Raw genomic sequence first — 22,252 nt, 5'->3', positions numbered from 1 at the left:
CTGGTGTGAGTTGTTTTCACTCTTTGGCCAATCAGGGTCAGGCTGTGTCAGGACTCTGGAAAGAGTCACAAGTTTTCATTATTATCTTTGCAGCCCTCTGTAAATATCCTGTCTGTATTCTTTAGTATAGTTTACTAAACTATACTAAATATACCAAATATAATAAACTATAAAAACTATAGTATAAAAAACTATAGTATAGTATATATATAGTATAAAAAAACTACACTAAATATACTAATATTACCAGTATTCTTTAATATAATATAGTATTACAAAATAATAAATTAGCCTTCTGAGAAGATGGAGTCAGATTCATCATTCCTTCCTTTGTCTGGGGCAACCCAAATACAATATTTCCCTTCAGGAATATTGATTTGGGACTTCACACCTTCCTCCTGTCCTCGCTGGTCTCTCCCTGAGGGAAGCTCAGGCATTTATGTGGCTGGCGGTGCAGCACAGGATGTGCTCTGCAGTGCTGCACACGAGCTGGGCCACCTTCAAACACTGCCCAGCCTTGCTGCTAAAGCTAAAGCTGATTTGTGTCATTGATGCTTTGATCTGCACAGCCAGAGCTGCCTGAACAAAGGGAAATCTCCAGCTGGGGCAAGTGCTGACTGAACAGGAGCTTCTGCTGTCTCTCCTTAGAGAGAAGCAGATGGAGGAGTGTTGTGTTTGCAGGGTGCCCAGACAAAGGAGGGAATGATGAATCTGACTTCATGTTCTCAGAAGGCTAATTTATTATTTTATGATACTATATTATATTAAAGAATACTTAACTATACTAAAGTATACAGAAAGGGTACAGACAGAAGGCTACAAAGATAATAATGAAAACTCGTGACTCTTTCCAGAGTCCTGACACAGCAATGACCTAATTGCCCATTGGGTCAAAATAATTCACACCAGAATCCAATGAAACAATCACCTGTGGGTAAACAATCTCCAAACACATTCCAAAGCAGCAAAACACAGGAGAAGCAAATGAGATAAGAATTGTTTTCCTTTCTTCGCTGAGGCTTCTCAGCTTCCCAGGAGAAAAATCCTGGGTGAAGGGATTTTTCCAGAGAATGTGAATGCCACAGAGGAGGGGCAGGGAAGCCAAGGTTTGAAATTTTAATAAAATAGAAAGAAAATTGAAACAGCAACTGAGAGCTTCTCTGACTGCAGGGTACATCAAGGCAGAAACTCCCCAGCTCCCCACAGCTGCTGCAGTCCCCATTCCTGTTCCATGAAGAGGAGGCAGCTTTCAGCAGTCAGGCGGCTCTGAAAAGATTTGCAGAGAATCACAGAACAGCAAAGACGACATTGCAGGGAATACTCCTCCAGAGAAAAAGCTATAAACCTGTCTGACAAACCATTGCCCTGCTCAGCTCTGTTATCCAATTTAACAGGGCCAAAATTCTCCTGAATCAACAGCTCTGCTATAGGAATGTGCCCTCTGGTGACAGAGTGACAAAACTATCCTTTGTCTCCTTAAAAAGGAAAAAAGCCCAGAAGTTTCTCTCCTCAATTAGCAAAAAGCACCTCATAGGACCTGGGGGACTTCACCTCAAACTTATGGATAGCCAATTGGACAGGAGCCAAAACGTCCAGCCTGAGCAATTCACTAGAAAAAGAAGAGAACAAACAAACTTTTGTGAGGTGTTTTACCAGAGACAAGGACCTCTTGCACCTGGCTCGGTTTTTCCCTGTAAAGAGTTTTGTTATTTTGCCTTTCATTAAAACCTTTTTGTTTCCAACACTGCCACAGAAGCCACCCTGCTGATTTTATGCCTTCTGAGGCAGCTGAGCTATCTTGGGTGTGAAATAGAGCTCCAAGAGCTTATGAGACCTGGCTGGAGGAGACCATATATCACTGTGCCCCACTAGGGCTGAGGGAACGCAGGGCTGATGGGGATCCAGGGAATTCCATGGCACTGGGGCAGAATTCCATGCCAGGTCCTGCTGTTAAAGGGAATTAAAACCCTCTGGACCTCTCCAAGGAGTCTGTGCCAGTCTCTTGTTGGGATGCAGGTCCCAAAGTCACAGGAACTGGGAGGTTTTGGACATTGCTGACCCAGCTGAGTGAGCTGTGGGGGAATCTCCCCCCCTGGGACTGTCCAAAGGCAGGATGGGGGCTGGAGATTTGGAGATGTGCTGTGCTGGGCACGCTGGCACTGCCTGGGGTTGGGTTTGGTGGGTTTTTCCCAACCTTGGAGGTTTTCCCCAACCTTGGAGGCCTTTCCCAACCTTGGAAGTCTTTTCCAGCCTTGGAGGCCTTTTCCCAACGTTGGAGGCCTTTCCCAACCTTGGAGGTTTTTCCCAACCTTGGAGGCCTCTCCCAACCTTGGAGGCCTTTCCCAACCTTGGAGGCCTCTCCCAACCTTGGAGGCCTTTCCCAACCTTGGAGGTTTTTCCCAACCTTGGAGGCCTTTCCCAACCTTGGAGGTCTTTCCCAAGCTTGGAGGCCTTTCCCAACCTTGGAGGCCTTTCCCAACCTTGGAGGTTTTTCCCAACCTTGGAGGTTTTTCCCAACCTTGGAGGCCTTTTCCAACCTTGGAGGCCTTTCCCAACCTTGGAGGCCTTTCCCAACCTTGGAGTTTTTTTCCAACCTTGGAGGTCTTTCCCAAGCTTGGAGGCCTTTCCCAACCTTGGAGGTTTTTCCCAACCTTGGAGGCCTTTCTCAGCCTTGGAGGCCTTTCCCAACCTTGGAGGCCTTTCCCAACCTGAGTGGTTCTGTTCCAGGGTCTCTGCAGCTCCTGGCTTTGAGCTGGGAGTGCAAAGCCAGGTCATTACTGACTCTGACACTAACAAACCCAAACCTGAGTGGCTCCTGGGGAATTCACTGCTCCTGGACTCCTTTCAGCAGGAATCAGAGGCACTTTTGGACTCCTACAGGCACCTTTCAGCATCATGAAGCACCTAAACACCTTTACAGATCTGTCCCCAGGAAATCTCCTGTCCAAATCCTGCAATGTTTGCTGGTTTTATACAAAAGCAACATTTTTTCAGGAGCACAAATCCTATTTCCAGCTGAGGAACAGGCAGAGGACAGTGTAACCCACAGCATTGCTGCAAGGTTCCTGTCTCCTGCAAACCCAGTTCAGGGTGTTTCACCTTCCCGCAGGGATGGAAAGAAATAATTTCTTTACTGGACAAAACAACAATTTTTCTCTCCCCTGTCCAGCTGCAGATGGGAACAAGTTTGTCACACCTTGGCTCCATCAGAGCTGGGTTCTGGTGCTTGTAAATTCAGTTTAATTAATGAACTCTGCCCCTTCTCAGAGCATGGCTGGAGCCACAGAAACTGGTGGCAGGTGAAGAGTGGTTTTGCTGAAAAAAATGTTTAGAAATACACCTGACACCTGAACAGAATACAAAATGAACTGCCAAGAGGGCAAAATGAAAACCAAGGGACAAAATCAACATTATCAGACAACTGGGTACCAAAATGTGCAGTGGAATATTCAGACAGAAGGTGTCTGGGCAATGGGATTGTCAGACAATATCTTAAACATTGTTCCATGCTAAAATATGTTCAGGCAGATGGATAAACCCACCGATTTCCTCCTTTTTGTGGGTTTTTTGCATATTTAATTATCCACCCCACTCTGCTGCTTTTTCTGCATGGTTTCTGCTGGGGACTGAAAATCAAGAGTTCAATTCTTACCAGACCTGATCATTGATCTTCCAGACAGACTGACTTATTACATTAATGAACAGATGGCTTTTGTTGTATGAGGCTTTTTCTTGGCTTCATTACTTTATTTTTTTCCTCCAGTTTCCATGTCCTTTCTCTTGCTAAAATCTAACCTGGTTTATTCAAGGACCCTCTTTGCTGTTTGTACATGCACAGAGAAGATACAGACTGATCTAGGAGAGTTTTTAAGCATTATCCCAGAAAAAACCCAACATTTTTTTCTTTCTTTTCCCATCCTTTTAGCTGTAGTAACACTTTAACTGCTGTAGTTTTGATTTGGACACAGGAGGGCACCAGAATTCCATTTCTTAAACTTCAGTTGTGCCACAAAAAAAAAGGAGGGGATTTCAGGAAAGTCTCTGTAAGAACAGGGCTTCATTTAATGACTTTAACTTCATATAATAAAACTTAGAGACGTTTAGAAATGCAGGGGAAGGTTCTGCTTTTGCAGCCTGGTCGTTTGCAAATGTGCTGCTATTTCAGCTGTAAAGGGCCCAGGAGTAACATGACTTTTGTAGAGCACTAAAAATGTGGGTGAACCTCAGACACCCAAATTCTCCCAGCTCTGATCTGTCCCTCAGAATCGGGGGTTTGATGGGGCTGGGAGTTCATTTCTGCTGCAGCCTCGATTAGAATTTAATTATTGATCCTGCTCCTGCTGGGGGCAGAGTAGAACAGGCTGCCCACCAATGGCCCTGTGAAGCAACAGAGAAAATGAGCAGGAAAACATGGATTTGGTGATAAAAAAATGAAATAAAAGACTTTCTGAACTCCTCCAGCTTTCAGTGAGAGCTGAGCTCGCTCCCTGACATTTGCAAATCCTGATATTTGATGGAGCATTCCCCAAGTTCCCCATTTGGGTAAAACCAGCGCTCCAGTTGCTACTTGCCTGCCTTTCATGCTTTGCTCTGGTTTTCATTTGCTGCCAAGAATTTGTTTCACCTGGGCTGGGAAAACACTGGCACAGCTCAGGCAGCTTATCTCAAAATCAGGAATCTTACAGTAAAATCAGGGCCTGGGCTGGCAGTTCCATTCCTGAGCAGAAAATTGGCAGCCAGAATTCATCAGGCCTTGAAAAAGAGTTGGTGTCTCCATGAAAACTTTTCTTCTTCAATGATCTGGCCCAGATCTCAGCAGGTTCCTCAGTCCCCCTCCTGTTCCCCACAGGACACCTCTCATGGAGCTGTTTCTCCTCTTTTTTGGGAGCTTGTGCTGCAGAAATCAGTGCCCAGGCCAGGAAAGAAACAGCTCGTTTTGCTCTGCTGAGAAAAAACATTTTAACTGATTTTGGGTGTTAGCACACAGAGGGCACCTTGAATTTCAGCAAGGAATATTCCATTCAAAGCACTGAAACTTTACAAGACTTAACCATCAGCCCTGGAGGGTGATGGATGGAGCATTCCTAGGATGGAAGGGAATGCAGAGTGACCCAAAACCCCATTCTCCTCTGCTTCTCTTGTTGCCATACACTGCCCAAAAAGGCCACAGAAAAGCCACATCCCAATCTTAGCAGGGAATAGTTTGAAATCCAGGTGGTCCAAAATCACACCTAGAAAATCACAATTAATTTTCTTGACATCCCAGTGACACTGCTCTTCACATGAAGGCCTCACAGCCCTTTGCAATATGAAGTTCCCATCTATAAAGCCTGGCTGAATCTTTCAGGATTTGCCAAAGCCATGAATATTTTCTGTTCCCACAGCTGGGACATCCCACCCCACCAGGAGGGGCCTCTCTGTGAGCCCCCAGCTCCAGAGAAACCCCACTTAACCCTCAACCAGATGAACTGCAGCTCTTTCTGCATGAGAACAAGGGGTTTATGTGCCAGAACAGCGTCTGAGCGAGGCTGGCTGTGCTGAGTTGGTGTTTTATAAATAACAAATCAGTTGAGTCGCTCCAGCTTGCAAATCTCGTCTCCTTTTCCTTCTGTGCCTCCCTCCACACTGTGCTGAGGCCTCAGGTGCTGCTGCAGTTCTCAGGAGCACCTTGAGCCCCTGGAGCATCCCCCCAGCAGCAGCCCTTGGACAAGACCCAAACATCATTTCAGGGCAGGGTTTGGGTCAGGGTTATGAATTTTCTATAAATAGGGTTATGAATTCTCTGTCGGTTTTTTGACCTCTGAGCCTCAGGCTGGGTCCCCCCAGGGGCTCCCCTGTTGGGAGAGACCCTCCTGGAGCTGTTTTGTGTCAGGAAAGAGATGCACTGGATTTTTTTGCTCTTCATGTTCTTGTTTATTATTATCTTATCTAAAGGTTTGCACGCTGTCCACACCAGGCTCAGTACACTGGGAAAGCACCACAAAAATGGCCAACAATCTCTTGGTACAAGGTCTTTTAAGACTAAACTATTCAATTAAGGAAGGACACCTAGATTATTTCCCTTTTAACCCAATAACTGATCCCAAAGAGCTGCAATGCAGATTTTTCTGCCCAGTTACAAAATGCCACCCAAACCCATGGAGAAGTAGGAAGAAGAAGAATGAAGAAGAAACCCAGGACAAAACCCTGTGCCCTCCATCTTGCTTCCATCCACAACACACTAAAAACCCCCAAAACCTCAATTTCTCACCCAGTGATTCGCCTACACTGCTGTCTATAATCTATTTCACACTTTTGTGTATTCCAGTCCATCTTGAAGTCCAGGAAACTTTCTCCATGAGTGAGGGGCAAAGTCAGAGCTCCCCTGGGGGTCAGGGTGCCCCAGAGCAGACACAGAAATACTCCCTGTGGTGCCCTGGGTTTCCACAGTTTTCTGTAAATTCATTTCCCCCATTTGGCTGCCTGCTGCACCCTGGGTGTGACAGGACTGCACATCCTGGGTGAGTAACACTGTGTGTGTGTGTGACAAACCCAGCTCTGTCCTGGGGGTGCCACATCAGCACCACTGCTACAAAAACCAGGGCACTGTGCACTGGGACTGTGCCTAAGTGTGACATTGAGTGTTCTGAGTGCAGCTTTTGGCTTTTGTTTGGGTTCATTAGTTAGAGCAAATTGCTGATCATTAATTCTTATTTATGCTGCTCTGCCCCTTCCAGGTGCCAGTGAAGAGAAAGGAAAACTGAACTTACTGGAAACACAGGTGAGAGAGGAGGGAGTATGGAAAACTCTTCCTGAACACACCAGGCTGGGATCAGAGACCCAAAGGGATCTGCCCAGGGCACCCCGAGAGCTGAGCAATAACTCTACCCTGCTGCCTCTCACTTGCAGTGTAAAACGATCAAAAACGTGATGATCTCTCCAGATCTTTGTGCTTTAATGCAATTAAAGAGTGGTCAAGTGTTAAAATACTCTGAATAATCATTGCTCTCTTTCATGAGACAGAGGTGTCCTGTCCATGGCAGGGGGCTGGAAGGAGATAAGAATAAAGTCCCCTCCAGCCCCACCATTCCATGAATCCATGGGCTCCACAGGCACTAATACAGACCACATCCAGTTACTACAGCCCCGCAGAGATGGGAAGAACCTGGATCTCCTCAGTTTGGCCCTAAGGCTGGGTGAACAACGTGATTTAACACCTCTCTATGTGTTACTGAGCACCCCCGTACCAAGACCTTTGCCAGCCCAGCCCGCACACCTGCAGGATGCAGCCAGCCCTGCTCTGGCCTTGCAGGACCCAGCTGCTCCCCGTGCCCCCACTGGAGGTGCTTCACCTCCAAGCCCTTGCTGGAGTGGCAGCTCCTGGCCCTGGAGTGGGGCTTGGCGTCACCGAGCGCCGAGTCAATCTCTAGAACATCGAGTCTCCTGTCAAGTGTGGCCCTGTGACATTTCCCAGATGCCTGGAGTGCTTTTCCAGTAACCTCGTTGTTTTCTTAGCTATTAATGAGTTACTCTGAAAGCACAGCAGCCTTGGAGCAGCCTGGGCTGGTGGAAGGGGTTGGGATGAGATGGGCACGAAGGTCCCTTCCCACCCAAACCATGCTGTGATTCTGTAGAACCCCAGAATATCCTGAGCTGGAAAGGACATGTGGGATCACTGATCCAGCTCCCGGCCCTGCACAGACACCCCAAAATCCCATCCTGGGCACCCCTGGCAGCGGTGTCCAAACTCTCCTGGAGCTCTGGCAGCCTCGGGGCTGTGCCCATTCCCTGGGGAGCCTGGGCAGTGCCAGCACCTCTGGGGGAAGAGCCTTTCCCAAAATCCAACCTTTCCCTGATCCCCAACCCCTCCCTGATCCCCAACCTCTCCCTGATCCCCGGGCTCTCCCTGATCCCCAACCTTTCCCTCATGTCCAACTTCTCGCTGACCCCCAGGCTCTGGCTGAATCCCCTCATTCCCAGCGCCAGCGGGGCCTTTTCTGCTCGCTCACACCCACCCCCTGAGGCAGCGGTACCGAACCCAGACCCAGCCCAGACCCGGCCCAGTCCCGAGCGGCTCCGGCCGCGTCCCGGTGCCGGGGCGGGGCCGTGCGGGGCAGGTGATGCCGGGGGCGGGGAGAGCCGCCTCCTTCTCTTCTTCCTCCTCCTCTTTCTCTTCCTCCTCCTCCTCCTCCTCCTCGTCCCGCCGCGCTCTGCCCGCCCTCTCCTCTCTCGGCGCGCCGGGGAGGCTGCGAACTTGGGCGTGTGCGGGGAGTTCGTGGAGCGTGTTTGGGACCGGCTGTGGGCGGCAGGAGCGGGGCCAGGAGCGGGGCCAGGAGCGGGGCCGGGAGCGGGCCAGGAGCGGGGCATGGCTCAGCTGCCCGGGGCGCCCGGCCCGCGGCTCCAGCGCGGGGCTGCGGCGGCCGAGGCGCGGCGCTGAGGGAACCCCGGGACCCCCGAACCCCCCGGGACCCCCGGAGCCGCCGGCATGGCCCGCTGGATCCCCACCAAACGCGAGAAGTACGGGGTCGGTGAGTGATGCCCGCCGGGATGCCCCGGACATGTGCGCCCCTTCCCATCTATTCCCTCTGTTCCGTACCTTCTCTCCCACTTCGTCCCATCCCTTCTCTTCCATCCCGTCCCTTTCCTTCCTTTTCCTTCTCTCCTTCCTTTCCTTTCTCTCCCGTCCCTCTCGGGCTCCGGTCCCGGTCCGGCAGTGCTCGCTCCCCGAATCCCTCGGGGTGTGTGTCCAGCGCTGGCTTCCAGGAATCCCTCAAAGTTCAGGGCTGACTTTTATCATTTTGCCTCTCCAGCATGTTTTACACTAAAAAAAGCTCTAGCACAGCAGAAAAAAATTTGCCTGCTGGTGTGCCTGGAAGGAGATGTGCTTGGGAAAGGATAGAGGGTGTCATGGGCAGATTGAGGGCTCTGGGTGATGTCTTTGCTGGAAATCTTGATTTAGGGTGAGGGATGGGGAGAGCTTGACTGGAAATGTCTCAGGCCAGGCTGGACGGGCTTGGGCAACCTGAGATAGTGGAAGGTGTCCCTGCCCACGGCAGAAGTGAAACTGGAGGAGCTTTAAGGACCTTCTGACCCAAACTATTCCATGATTCTGTAATCCATGATTCCCAGACTGACACCTTGTACCTCCGGCTCTGTGCCCTGTTTAAAAGGATTTTTCTGAGCGCTGGCTCACTTGTGTCTAACAGGAACAGAACTCTGTGGTGTTGCTGATAAAATTCCGCTTTGCTTGAGAGTTTTAAACCCACAGTTTTGAGGTTGGTGGTGAGAACTGGGCAGGGAGCATTTGGCAGGAAGCCACTTATGACGCAGCGAGCTTTTGATAATTTATGTTACTAATAGTGATCTTCTGTGCCACTGGTGCTCAGCACTGGACTTCTCAATGTGAGAAAAATTACTAATTTCGTGCTTGCAAAGTGTTCATCACCCCGGCTCCCCTGAGGGTGTTCGGCCTGCGAGTTTGAAGGTGCAAAACCTCACCCTGCACGATTTTCACAGCAAATTGAGCTGGGCGACCCCTCCACTTGAGAGTGGCTGTGCAGGAGCTGCAGAGACATTTTACAGCCTTATCTGGTTTCTCCAGGTAACTGGCAGGGTGTGGAGTGCTGACACCCTGAACTTTGTTTCTTGCTGTTTATCCATGGCAGTGTGCACATGAGATTGCTGTGGGCATCTGTAACTTCCAAACTTTGGTGGATGATCAGATAACCCATATCCTGTGGGGTGATGGGCTCTGCTGGTGTTTTCTGAGCACACCTTTGAGCTGTTCCCCAGCTGGAATGGCCTTGGGCAGCAGATGAATCAGAGGCACTCCTCTGACTTCCCTTTTATTTATTACCTTCCGGGGTGAGTTTTCCGTGCTAGCCTCAGCCAGCTGCTCCTTGTGACAGCTCCTCTCCCACAAAGGGCACTGGCCTGAGAGTAAGCAGGGTGGAGGGAAAAAATGCCTCTTCCTGCATGTTTCCACCCAAAAAGTGTGTGCTGGACGTACCCTGTGAGTCCTGGGTGATCAGCTGGGTGAAAAAGGTGTTTTCTTTGCCCAGGTGACATGGGGGCTGTCCTGCTGCAGCTCTGGGGTTTCATTTGCAGCCAGGACTGATAAGGTTGATCCACAGGCAGTGCCAGAATTATTGAGGCACTGCCTGGCTTTGACTCACTGCATTGTAATTTTGTCATTTCGGTGTTTGCAGGCTTGATGAGTTTTTTATCTGTGTGTCCTGTGCCCAGCTCTCACTGCTTTGGGGTTACCTGGGAGGGTTGATGGCGTTTGAGAGGGAGATTTGGGCTTCTGGGCTGGGACTGTACCAGTGCTGGAGTGGCTGCAAGGAGGGGAATGCTCTGGGTTGTGTGGGCTGGTGACACATCCCACATGAAGTGTAACAACACAGCTTTTGTTCAGAAGGAAAAGAAGAGACTGAGGGGGGATCCCACCAATTCATATAAACACCTCCAAAGGGTGCCAGGATGGTGCCAGAGCCTTCCCAGCCATGGCCATAAAATAAATCACAAGTTCCTCCACCTCACCACGAGGAAGAACTTTTTCCATGCTCCCTGGAACAGCTCCAGGGAGGGCCTGGAATGTCCCTCTCTGGAGACATCCCAAACCCACCTGGATGATTCCTGTGTCCTCTGCTCCAGCTGGCCCTGCCTGGGCAGGGGCTTGGGCTGGATGAACTCCTGAGTTCCCTTCCACCCCTAAACAGTCTGGGATTCTGCAAAAGAACACCCAGATTGTAGCTGCTGGTGGTCTTTGCTTTGGAAACTTCTGTAGAACTACTTGGATTTAGTCAAAACGTGACCCTGGAATCATGGCAGTGTAGTGGGGAATTCCAGGAAGTCAGCTGTGTGATTCAGTGTCACTTGTCTGATTTCTGCCCTTCAGAAGGGTTTCTGTCCTGGGTTCTGTTTTACAGACCCGTTCATTGTGAGTTGCAGTGGATTTGCTGGGTTTATTCTGCCCTGAGCTGGCTGAGGCTGGGGAGGGCTCCCTTCCCCACAGATGGCAGAGGGCTGAGTTTGGAGTGGCAGCAGCAGGGAGGGCAAAACTGGGAATTGCAGTTTTTAGGGAAGCAAACGTGAGAGACAAGCAGCTTGCAGCTCCTCCCTGGCCGTGAATTCCCAGGCAAGTGACAGATGGGCTTTGGGGAGGGACAGAAACACCACGGAGCAGCTCACAGGCAGCATCTCCTCCTGCCTGGCTCTGACAGAGCCTCCTTGCCACAGGTTCACCTCTGGTGGCAGACTGAGGGAGCATTTTCGTGGGAAGCTGATCAGTTCTTGGGCCACGCTGAACACAGTAACCTATTCTGGTCATGTGCTTCTCTCCAAAAGGAGTTGTCATTTGCAGAAATCCTTTCACAAAGCCTCTGAGTTGTCATTTGCAGAAATCCTTTCACAAAGCCTCCTTCCAGTCAAAGAACTCTGCTCTGAGGGAAAGAACACCTTAGTGAATGCCTAAGACTTTTAACTTTTCTTATCTATTTGATTTAAAGTTATTAACTTCGAGCATAAGGAACCAATAATGTAATTGCTTTCTTTTTCTGCTGGCAGTAACCTGGATTTGCACTTTACCTCCAACACCTGGGTTGTAAAAGCAATTCTGTCATTGCTCATCAGCTGTGCCTCACTTTGTGGCCTGGAGCCTTAATGGAGGGAGAGAACCTGGAGTCTGTGGAATCCTAAATTAGTCTGTAATAAATCCATTATAAACAAGCAGCCAGGTCCCTTTTCCTGACCCTTTCTTTCACCCAGAGCAGGGCAGGGTGGCAGTGCTGCTCTTGGGCCAGGTGCTTTCCAGTGGCTGCAGTGATGATGGATCAGGCACGCCAGGTTCTTGTGGCCCCTCTGACTACGAACCAACAGGATGTGAAGTGTTTATTCATCCTTGTGCAGCCTGAGCTGCAAATGCACCAATTGTTCAGTGAATACACAAATCTGAGCTTCCAGAATCAGGAATTATTAACTCAGGTTTGCTTGGAAGAGCTCTGAGATGTGAAAAGCAGAGTAATTTGCATTTTGGGGAAGGTGGTGGCTTGCACCTGGATGCACTGGGAGGGCTGGGGGGATTCCATTGTCCTGAGGGCTCAGCTGGAGCTGTGCCAGGGGGTTTTGGGTTGGATTTTGGGAAAGGCTCTTCCCCCAGAGGTGCTGGCAGTGCCCAGGCTCCCCAGGGAATGGGCACGGCCCCGAGGCTGCCACAGCTCCAGGAGGGTTTGGACAGCCAGGGGTGCCCAGGGTGGGATTTTGGGGTGTCTGTGCAGGGTCTGGGTTGGATCAGTGATCCCAGTGGGTCCCTTCCAGCCCAGGACACTCCATGGTTCCTTGACCCTCATTTCTGGGGCAGTGTGGCTGTTCCACAGAGTGTATGTGGTGGGACTGGGGAGGGAGCTGGGAGATTATCCTGGCATTGCCCTGCCAGGTTTGGGTGCCCTCTCCCAGCCCTGGCACCTGTCCTGGCTGGCAGGAGCACAGACTAGGCTGCTTTATTTGAGGAGAAGCATTGAAATCTTTCCTTTGTCACATCCCACTGGTGGCTGGTTCCAGTCATGGCTCAGGAGTGGCAGCAGCTCCCAAACCCCAGGCAGGGCCGGGCAGCCCTGGGGGACTGATGGAGCAGGGAGGGAGCTGCAGGACCAGCTCTGCTCACCGTGCTTTGATTTATGGTGACTCCTGTGAGGCCTTGGAGTGGCTGCCTAGAACAGGGGCTACACAGAGTTAGAGAATAAAGTGGGCATTTATTAATAATAAAAACAATTATTATTATTATTGTTATTATTATTACTATTATTACTATTATTATTATCGTTATTATTATTAATATTATCATTATTAATATCATTAATATAAATTAAGGATTATTAACAGCAAATTAATAAATATTCATTTAATATTAATATTTATTAATGATATAGTAATCAAAATTATTAATAAATTAATAAATATTTATTAATGATATAATAAATATTCATTAATTATATAACACATTTATTTATAAATAAGATTATAGATAGTTATTATTAATAAATCAATAAATATTTATTAATAATGTAACGAATAAATATCAATAACAGCAAATTAATAAATATTAATGATATAATAATTAAAGAGAATTAATAACAAATTAGTAGATATTTAATAATAATAAATAATATTAAAGGCCTTCAGTAGCTACACCTTGGGCAGTCAGCAGCCTCCAGGATGCACATTGGTCATGAGTTTTTCAGACAGGTATGAGTTTGGTTCATTTACATATCAGGGGTTAATTGTCCAATTACAGATCCAGGTAATGAAGCCATTTACCCCCAATTCACTTTGTTGATGCTTTTTGGGGCCTGAGGCAGCAGAGTGTTCCTGGATCTCAGGCCTGGAGGGGTTGTTCTGTGTGCCCAGAATGTGAAGCCAGTACCCAACACTCTCTGTGGAGTTCAGAGTGATGCACTAAGGCAGGGCAGGATCTGGGAAACAGAAATGCTGAAACTTGAGGCATCACCTGGGGTGCTGGGCCATCAGCTCCTGGCTCCCTGTCCATTGCAGGCACCTGCAGAGCTCTCTCCTCAGTCTGGGATCAAAGCCCTGCTCAGTGCTGGGAGTTTGCATCGTGTCAAATTAGGGCAAAATCCATATTTGTCTCAACTTGCTCCTTGCTTTCCCCCACCATTCCTGTTCTGACTTGGAGCTCACATCCCCTCTTGTGCCTCTGGTTCCTTGCAGGGGCTCCAGAGGCTGGAAAAGCCAATCCCCCATTCCAGCTGCACACCTTCCTTCCTTTGCTCATTTCTCCTGCTTTATTATCATTTATGGCTAAAATTTGGCTGATGGCAATGCCAGCAAAATTCCCCAAGGGGAAAAGCAAACCCTTGGCATTGTTAACAGCAAAGAATTGAATCTTCCCAGCAGATGACACTTCATTTCTGACCTAGTTTCCAACTTTTATTGCTGTGTCTGCAGTTGATTTGATGTGAAATTTGGCTGAGCTGCTTCTTGCTTCCATACTCCTTTCTATTTTTTTTTTTTAATCTATATTAGCCAGGGTCTGTCTTCTCTTATTTTTGGTGATTTCCACTCTATTGCTGAAGTCATTCCCTGTGAAATTAATCCTGTGGACTTCAAAGGCATCTCATTGCCATGAGCAAGACTTGTCAATGTTCCTTATCTTACTCTTACTTTGAAAAGAAATATTTCCCCAGGTGTTTTGTGACTTGTGTTGAGTTTGTGACTGACACCACCTTGGTGTTCAGGAACTGTCCCACAGTTCATCTTTTTAACAATTAAATCCCTTTTTGGAGGCTCTAAAGAGGCACCCACAGCTGCTGGGTGCTTCTGGAGCTTGGCCTGAGCTCTGTCCTGCTGATTAGATGGGGGTTAATTGTTCTGAGAGGCCAAGGGATCACAGGAACCAACTTCCCCCAGAGCTGGGTGTGGGACCAGTGCTGAATTTCACACCAGTTCTGGATTGCTCTGGTGCTTCTTCCTCTGGCATAGGGACTGTCTTTGCCAGCACAACTGCAAGTGGGAGTTGTGGAAAAGCAAAATAAACACTCATGAACTGAGAAAAGCGTAAATAGATTGGTCAAGAGACAGTGACAGTGCATAATGTATAATATTCTTTGTCATCATGTGTATAATCCTTATCATTCAGCTTTGAAATATGCACACCCCTTCTACCTGCAAACTTGAATTGGAAACCTATATTTTTTGCTCTTCAACTTGCACTTTACTTGACTGGTAGGATATTTCTCTCAACTACTGCTTTTAAAGAAAAAACCTCCTATTTCTGCCAGGACATTAAAGTCACAGCCATGACCAAGCTTAGAACCACGTCAGCCCACAGCCATAAACACATTTTCCCCCTTGCTGCTGGAGCTGAGGGGATGTTTCAGGTCCAGTGCATTTAACTGCTGATGCCTGAAATCCTGCCATGGACTTGGGTGCATTTGCCAGCAAAGCTGTGCTCATGAAGCCAGCCCATAAATACAAGTTTCTAAACAGCTTTTTGGGCTGCCAGTCCGTGGTTGCCTTCATAAAGTGATGATGTTGCAGAGTTTCAGTTGGAGCAGTTGCTAAAATGATAAAAAAATGTCTTTTTGGTGCAGTACAGGCTGTTCTTCCCAGGGAGATCTCCCTGGACTAGAGGGGAAAGCTCCAGTTACAGGATTCATTCTGTGGCACATTGTCACAGCACACAGCCAAACCCAGCAGTGCTGTGGGAGCATTCTGTGCCCACTGACAATGAATTTTTGGGAGGTGTTGGTGCAATCCAAGTGCCCCTGGTCCTGGAAGTGCTGAGTCTGAGCCAAAAGTTCATTAAGGTGCAGTGGAGATAACAATTCCTGCTCTTGGGAGGACTGGAACTTTGATCCTCCATGGCAATAAAGCCATTTATGGCTTCGGCTCCAAAGTTCTGAGAGTGGCTCAGAATGTCAGGGGCAAGTAGTGGCCAGTTAGTTGTGGAAAAATGCCTTGTTTTGTTTTGGTTTTGTTTTTGTTTTTTTTTTTTTTTTTGCTTTTTTAGCTTATTTCACCTGATTCTTCCCGCAGTTCCATTCTCCTGCTCTGACAATGCCATGGATGCTTCAAGCTGCTGAGAGACAGAGTTTGAGGTAAAGGAATAAAGTAGGGAAGGCTTCAGTGCTTAATTCTTCATCTCCTGGCATCTCAGGCAGTTTAGTTAAAACTTAGTGCAAATTTTGGAGCAGTTTGTTCTTCATTCTTCCTGGCAGCAAAGGGATCAATATTCTTGTTTGGCTTTTTGCTTCTACTTTAAGAGCCAACCCCCATTCCTTGCCAAGATTTCCTGCTCCTCATTTTGGGGGAACTCTGTTCCCCTATTTCTTGTTACCTGGGATAGCTGGCAAGAGAAAAACACCTTGGAATTCACATTTCTGTGGAAATGAGGAGCTGTGAACCAGTCTGTCTGTGCAGTGCCAGTTCCCTGACGGGCTCTGCTCTGCAGAATGGGATCAGTGAGCCCCAGGCCATTATGGGAAGGTCAGTATGCCCCAAAGTCCACCTTAGGTGAGCAGAATTGCAATCCCATTGTTGTGCATGTCAGAAATTCTCCTTGTTACCCCTGCCAGCTCCAGAGAGCTCTGGGGTTTCCATGCAGGGGTTTGCCAGTGGAGCTAAAAACTCCCTCAGCCCTGAATCCCAAATTTCTCCCAATGGGCTGAGCCACGCTGTGAGTTCTTTCCCCAGACTATGGGAGAGCTGCTCTGTCTCCTCCTGAGCCCTGGCTGGGCAGGGAGGGTGTTGGAGCCCTTGTTACAAATTCCCAGCTGTTACTGAGGTGGGTTTTGTTTGCAGTTTTACCCTGGATTTGCTGTTGGTTGTGCTGAAGTTTGAGCTCAGGGTTCCCTTGTGGTGCAGTTCAGCCCCCAGGCACAGCTGGACCCTGTGCCCAGATGTTTTATAGCTCCTTAACCCCCTCATCTCTGCCCCTGCAAACAGCAGAGCTCAGCCTGGGAGCACTCACAGCTCTGAGCAGGGCATTTCCAAGTTTTCCTCCTCCTGCTTTGATGTTTTGCCCAGTGAGAACTGGGACAGTCATTTCAAGCTAGTGGCAAATTCAATTAATTCTTTTGAAAGTGCCACACGCTTTCAAGTTGGAAACGAGCTGAGCAGTCCAATTTATGGAGTGCTGGGGTCTTGCTTTTACAAATCTGCCTGAAACTATTATTGGGAAAGTTACTGTGTTGTAGTTAAAGTACCAAAGCACAAATTGCACTTTTAGCTTGCAGGAGGAAAGGTAATTACAGCCAGACTTGGTGAAATCCAGTTGCAGTTGTGTGGGTGTTGTAAACAAACACTGCATCTTCACAGGCTGTAAAAATCAGAATTAAATCAGAGGTTGCTTTTGTGGAGTTGGGTTTCAGAGCCCTGCTAGGGCTGTGCAGTTATTAAATCAGAATTAGTGCCACAGTACTGTGGGGTATAAACTCCTTCTTGTGGAGGACACAGCCCCAAGAATGGCTTTGTGTTCTCGCAGGTCTCTTTGTCCAAAGGAACAAAGGAAAACCATGATATAAAATTGAGGTGTGTTGAGTTGCAGTGAGGCCAGCAGGCTGGGCTGAGCACAAACCAGGCTCTGCCCCTCGTAAACCAGTGGCCAAACCCTTTGTGCTGTGGTCGTGTTACAACAATTTCATGGGTCAGGGTGATTATTTTAAATGTTTTAATGTATTTTTGGGAGAATACTGGTCCTTCAGTCTGGGTGTTGGTGCTGGGATCGCAAAGAGGCAGAACAAAGCTGCAGGGCTGGGAGGACAATAACATCAGCACCTTTAACCCTGGCAGGGATCACCAGGCCTGGGGCACTGCAGCTGTTTGATGCTCAGGCTAAGCTTCATTATTTATCTGCCCTTTTCATGTGCTGCTCTCACTGGGATGCACTGGGAGCAAAGCTGGGGCATTCCCAAACCACAGCCTGGGCAATCACAGCATCAGGGGAGCTCAGGCTGGAGGAGACCTCAAGGATCACCTGGCCCAACCTTTCCTGGCCAAACCCTGAGGAGCACCATAAAGAGGTGCCTCAAAGCTGATAAAACGTACAGAGGTGTGAAGAGAGGCCAGGCTGTTTTTCCAGCTGTGTCTCTGCAAAGGGAACATTTCCTGGTGTTCCAAGGGGACTGGAATTGCAGGTCTGGCTGTTTTGGTTGGTTTCTTTTTTCTGAAATCACGGCCTAGATCTGGTTGGGTGCTGTAAATTCAGGAGCAGCCTGGCTCCTCCACTGGCAGCACTGATTTATTTCTCCTCTGGCTCACAGCACTCAGTCCAGACAGAAGCTGAGACAGCTCATGTAGATTAATTCCTTATCTGAGTTTAAAACCCCCAAGGGCCCTTCAGAGTGAAAATAATGAAGGAAGTGGAGAGGCCAGTGAAGAAAATGACACAGCAAAAGGTTTGTGTGTGGGCATTGACTGGGTGAAAATAAAGCAGAGTGTCTGTGAGGGTCAGAGCACAGGAGCAGCTGAAGTTTGGCTCCTTCTGCCCTGAGCACTCTGAGACAAAACAGTTTGTGCTGGGGTGAAATTGTGCTGGGCCCAGATCTGGGTGTTTAGGGTATATCTGTGTCCTGTGTGCAGTTCAGATGCACTCTGAGAACTGAACATTCCTTATTTTTACCCAGATACCGTGGTGTAAACACTTTGTGACAAATATTTGAGGGGAAGGCGACGGATGGGGATTCTGCAGACATGAAAATACAGATATTATCTCTTTTTTTTTCCTTACAATCAGGATATCTCGTGCTTCAGCAGTTCTGAGTGATGGCAGTTTGCCTGATTTGGATCTGAGAAGCTCTAATTAAAATCCAGGGACTCATTTGTCCCTGCTCCAGAGCACTGTTGTGGAGCTGCCTGTGGGTTTGGGGTGTTTAAAGCCATAAGAGGCCATGGGATCATCCCATGGGAGCCTTGTGTAACCTTGGGAAAGCCTCCCCATTCCCATGGGCTGGGCTGTGAGGTTGTTTTTCCTAAAGCAATCCAGGCTTTAGGAGATTAAACCATTGAGGCCAGGATCTGATCCAGCCCCGGATGGCGAGTGAGACAGGATTAGCCCAGAGATGGTGAGGGCATGGCTGAAAGCCTTCCCTGCTCCCACATCTGGGAATCACTTCCATTTGGGCTCTTTGGGCAGGACAGAGGCTGTGAAACCTCTGACTGTTTGCCTGTCTCACTCCAAGGTGATCCATTGTTCACAGGAAATCAGGGAATCTTTCAGGCTTTGATCAAGGGTGGATCAAGTCCTTGTCCTGGGCAGGTGGGCAGGGCACACCCTCACTTGGGTCTGGCTCCTGGAGCAGTCTGAGGCTGGAGGTGTTGGAAGCCTCTGGAGGGCAGTGGCTCCTCCTGCTTTTCTCCTGGTTCCCAAGGAGAGGGTGAATGTGGTAGGAGTCCTTGTCAAATATATGTATTGTGTAAGTGGCCTTGCCCTGATCCTAGTTGTTCTAAATGTGCTACAGCTGTGATGTCCTTAATTGGGTGGCAGCTGTGGCTAATGAGGATAACTGGGATAAAAGGGGGTGGGTTGAGAGCTATTGGAAAAAGGGCTCCCAATATTCCCAGTTAGATTGTGCCTGGGCCAGTCTGACCCTCGCTGCTGGGCCAAAGGCAGCAACTGCGGTGTGTCACCCCAGAGATACCTTGGCTTGCTGGAGATTGCAGCTGGGCACTGAACAAGTCCAGGCTTGTTAGGAACCCCGTTTACCTCAGGAGGAATGGCTTCAGGTGATGGTGAAGAGAAAAGGAGAGGATTCTGCTGGAGGGTTTAATGTCCAGAGGTTTATTCCATGGTTACAGAGGTCTGAACGTGAGCAACTGCTCCAACAGAATCCCGGCCGCATGCTCTGATCACCTTTTTAAGCTCAGGGACAGGGGAGGGGAGGTACAGGTGAGCCACCAACCAGGTGAGAGGGGCAGGGTCTCAGGGGAAGATGACACCCAGACAGGCCAATGACCTCTGGGCATAGGGGCATCCTTTGAACTTGACCAAGCACACGACGCCTTGCTGGAATGTTCAGCCTGATTGACAGGACCCACTCAGCATGGGGGCAAGGGGGAAGGGAGAGAGTATAGGCACACCTGGGGAAATGACCTGGAAGGCCAAAATGGGACATTAGAGAGCCTTGGAGGAACCCTGATGAAGCCACAAGGAACAGCATTGCTGAGAAGGGCTGATCATGAGAAAACCACCTGGAAGGTACAGGACTCTAGAAACAGGATAGTAACAATGTGAATACAGCAGGTGAATGTAAAACCCCACAGTGACAGCATCCAGATTACAAAGGGCACGTCCCATCCTCCTGCAGAGGCAGCTGATGTCATTGCTCAGGTGATTTCATGCTCGTTTCTGAGATAACCCAGTTTAGAAATGTGGAGTGTGTTCATTGTGTGAGGTCAGCCTGGACCAGGGAGTGCACAAGGTGCTGAAGTCATAAATCCCAGAATTCCAGGAGTTTGGGGCTGGAAAGGACCTTAAAGATCCTCTCGTTCCCTGGGCAGGGCTGGGCTGCCTGCAGCTGCACTCTGCTGTCTAAGGGTGGCTGTCAATGAAAGCATTTCCAGCTGCATAATCCCATGAAATCTGAGTTGCTGACACCCCAAATGCTCAGCACTCACTCAGAACTTTTGGAATTGATCTGAATGGCAGCAACCACCATCCAGGAGTGGGAATTTTCCCATAACAGTGACTAAATGTCCATATTTCCCAGTGTTGAACCATGAATTCCTTTTTTTTCTTTTGAAGCAGAAGTAGCCTGACATCTAAATCTTAATTAAGCCATTCTCAGTTTGTCTGACACAAATTCCTGGGAAGTTACCAGAATGTTTTTGCTCCATACATAAAAAAAGACTTTGTTCTTGTGAAGAATGAATTCCTTGGGTAGTTCCTTGTTTTTTCAATAAAGCCACTGTGTATTTGGCTGGATCTTGGCACCGGGGACCATCCCGGGCTCCTCCAAGCAGGGCTGTGCTGCAGAAAGGCCATTCCTGGGTGCTGCAGCAGAGCTCAGATCACTCTGGTTCTGGCTCTGGGCTTTGGCTGTGGGGCTGAGGGATGGAATGAGCTGGGGCTGGGCTCCTGAATGGAATCCTTTGTTCTGGGGAGCAGCCCCAGCCTCTGCTGGCAGATGGGGGGCAGGGGGAGCAGGCCGTGGCATTTGGACAGGGTTGTTGTGTCTTTGTGCTGGGTGGGGCAGGGGCTTCAGAGCCAACTCACAGATAATGGATCTTGCAGGGGCTCTGTTTTCCAGCCAATAATTCACATTTCAAGTGCCCTCATGGAGGCGAAGATTCCATTGAGGGGAAGATTCCATTCCATGCCCCCTCATGGAGGGGAAGATTCCATTTCCTTCTGATTTCAGTTACACAGAAATTGTGTGTGATGTTTCCTGCTTTGTTCTCTTTGTGTTTTGAGGCATTTCAGCCCAGCTTGGCCTTTAGGGCGGTCTTGGGAAGGAATTAATCTGTGGGAAAAATGGGGTCTAGGAATTAACAGAAACATGGAATCATGGAATGGTTGGGTTGGAAGAGATTTACCAGCTCATCCCATCCTACCCTGCCATGGCAGGGACACCTTCCCCTGTCCTTGGGCACTGCCAGGGATCCAGGGGCAGCCCCAGCTGCTCTGGGAATTCCATCCCACCCTCACAGGGAGGAATTCCTTCCCAATATCCCATCTAACCCTCCTCTCTGTCACTTTGAAGCCATTCCCCTGACAATGCCACATCTGCCCCAGCTCAGGTTCCATGAGCTGCTCACAGACCTCGTGCAAACTGAGGCTTCTCCCTGGGCTCTTGCACACAGAGGAGCTTGGTGGGGTTTTTAAGGTGTGTTTGGGGGTTTTTGCTTGCAGTAGAATTGTGCTGTTGTTTTTGCCTGGTGCTGAGGGCCTGTCCTGTGAGGGCTGCTGGGTGGCCCTGGCTCAGGGCTGTGTGCTGGGGCTGACCTGTGCCCAGAGCTGCTCCCTGGGCCACCCTCCTGAGCCCTGGGGAGCCCAGGCTCTGCCAGGTTTCCTGTGCCACTCCTGCAGTCCCTGCTTTGGGGTGACTTTGGGGCAGAGCAGCCCCCAGGTTGTGCAATGCCCTCAGGGTTCCTCCTCCAGCCCCTCTGAGGAATCACCCTCTGCCCTGGAGCGTGAAAATTGCTGCTTATCTTCAATTCTGGCCCTGGCTGTGCCATAAAATCAACTGCTCATGGAATTATCTGCTGCCCTTTCCAATGCTGATGGATTCCATGGGCTGGGTGCCCTTGGAAAACACATTCTTCACCTTTTAACCAAACTGAAGCACTAAACCAAACATCAGACATTGCCTCCAGTCATGCTCCAAGAAATGATCATTAAACAAACCCAGGCTCGTGTTTTCCACCTCTGCCTCCTTATTTGGATTAAATTTCCTCAATTTCAGTGCTGCTTTTCATCTGGGATGATGAAAGGAGCAGGATCAACACTCTGAAGTGAATTTCAAAGGACAAAATCACAGCTGAAGTTTAGCTCGGAGCAAAAAGACTTAACTTCAGATATTGCTGCAAATTTGAATACAAAAGTCTCTGTATTTTTTTTCCTTCTTCCTTTCTTGCTGCTCTGTCAGGATTTAAGTGAAGGGGTTTTATTTTTCCACACCATGCCCATGTTTGTGATGTGAAGCTTCCTTTTCCTTTCAAGTCAGTGAGAGGTCACGGAGGGGGCTCCCAGCACAAATCCCTGCAGATGGGATGGCTGGGGACAGCTCTGACTTCCAGCAGCAGGAAACATCCCTTG

The 22,252-nt window shown here is 48.8% G+C and overlaps 1 protein-coding gene across 2 annotated transcripts in view; it reads left to right on the top strand.

Annotated features, from left to right (window-relative positions):
- The first annotated feature begins 8,403 nt into the window (after positions 1-8,403).
- DOCK5 (dedicator of cytokinesis 5) overlaps positions 8,404-22,252 on the top strand; it is a 101,151-nt gene continuing 87,302 nt past the window's right edge. For both annotated transcript variants that reach the window (XM_063175418.1, XM_063175417.1), the window contains exon 1: positions 8,404-8,507. In XM_063175418.1, the coding sequence (XP_063031488.1) occupies positions 8,465-8,507 (43 nt within the window). In that variant the 5' untranslated portion in view covers positions 8,404-8,464. The remainder of the gene's footprint in view (positions 8,508-22,252) is intronic.

The sequence above is a fragment of the Melospiza melodia genome, chromosome 23 (genome assembly GCF_035770615.1).
Source record: "Melospiza melodia melodia isolate bMelMel2 chromosome 23, bMelMel2.pri, whole genome shotgun sequence".
NCBI classification, from domain to species: domain Eukaryota; kingdom Metazoa; phylum Chordata; class Aves; order Passeriformes; family Passerellidae; genus Melospiza; species Melospiza melodia.
Note: the sequence above shows the minus strand (reverse complement) of the source record. Positions and strands in the feature narration are given on the sequence as shown.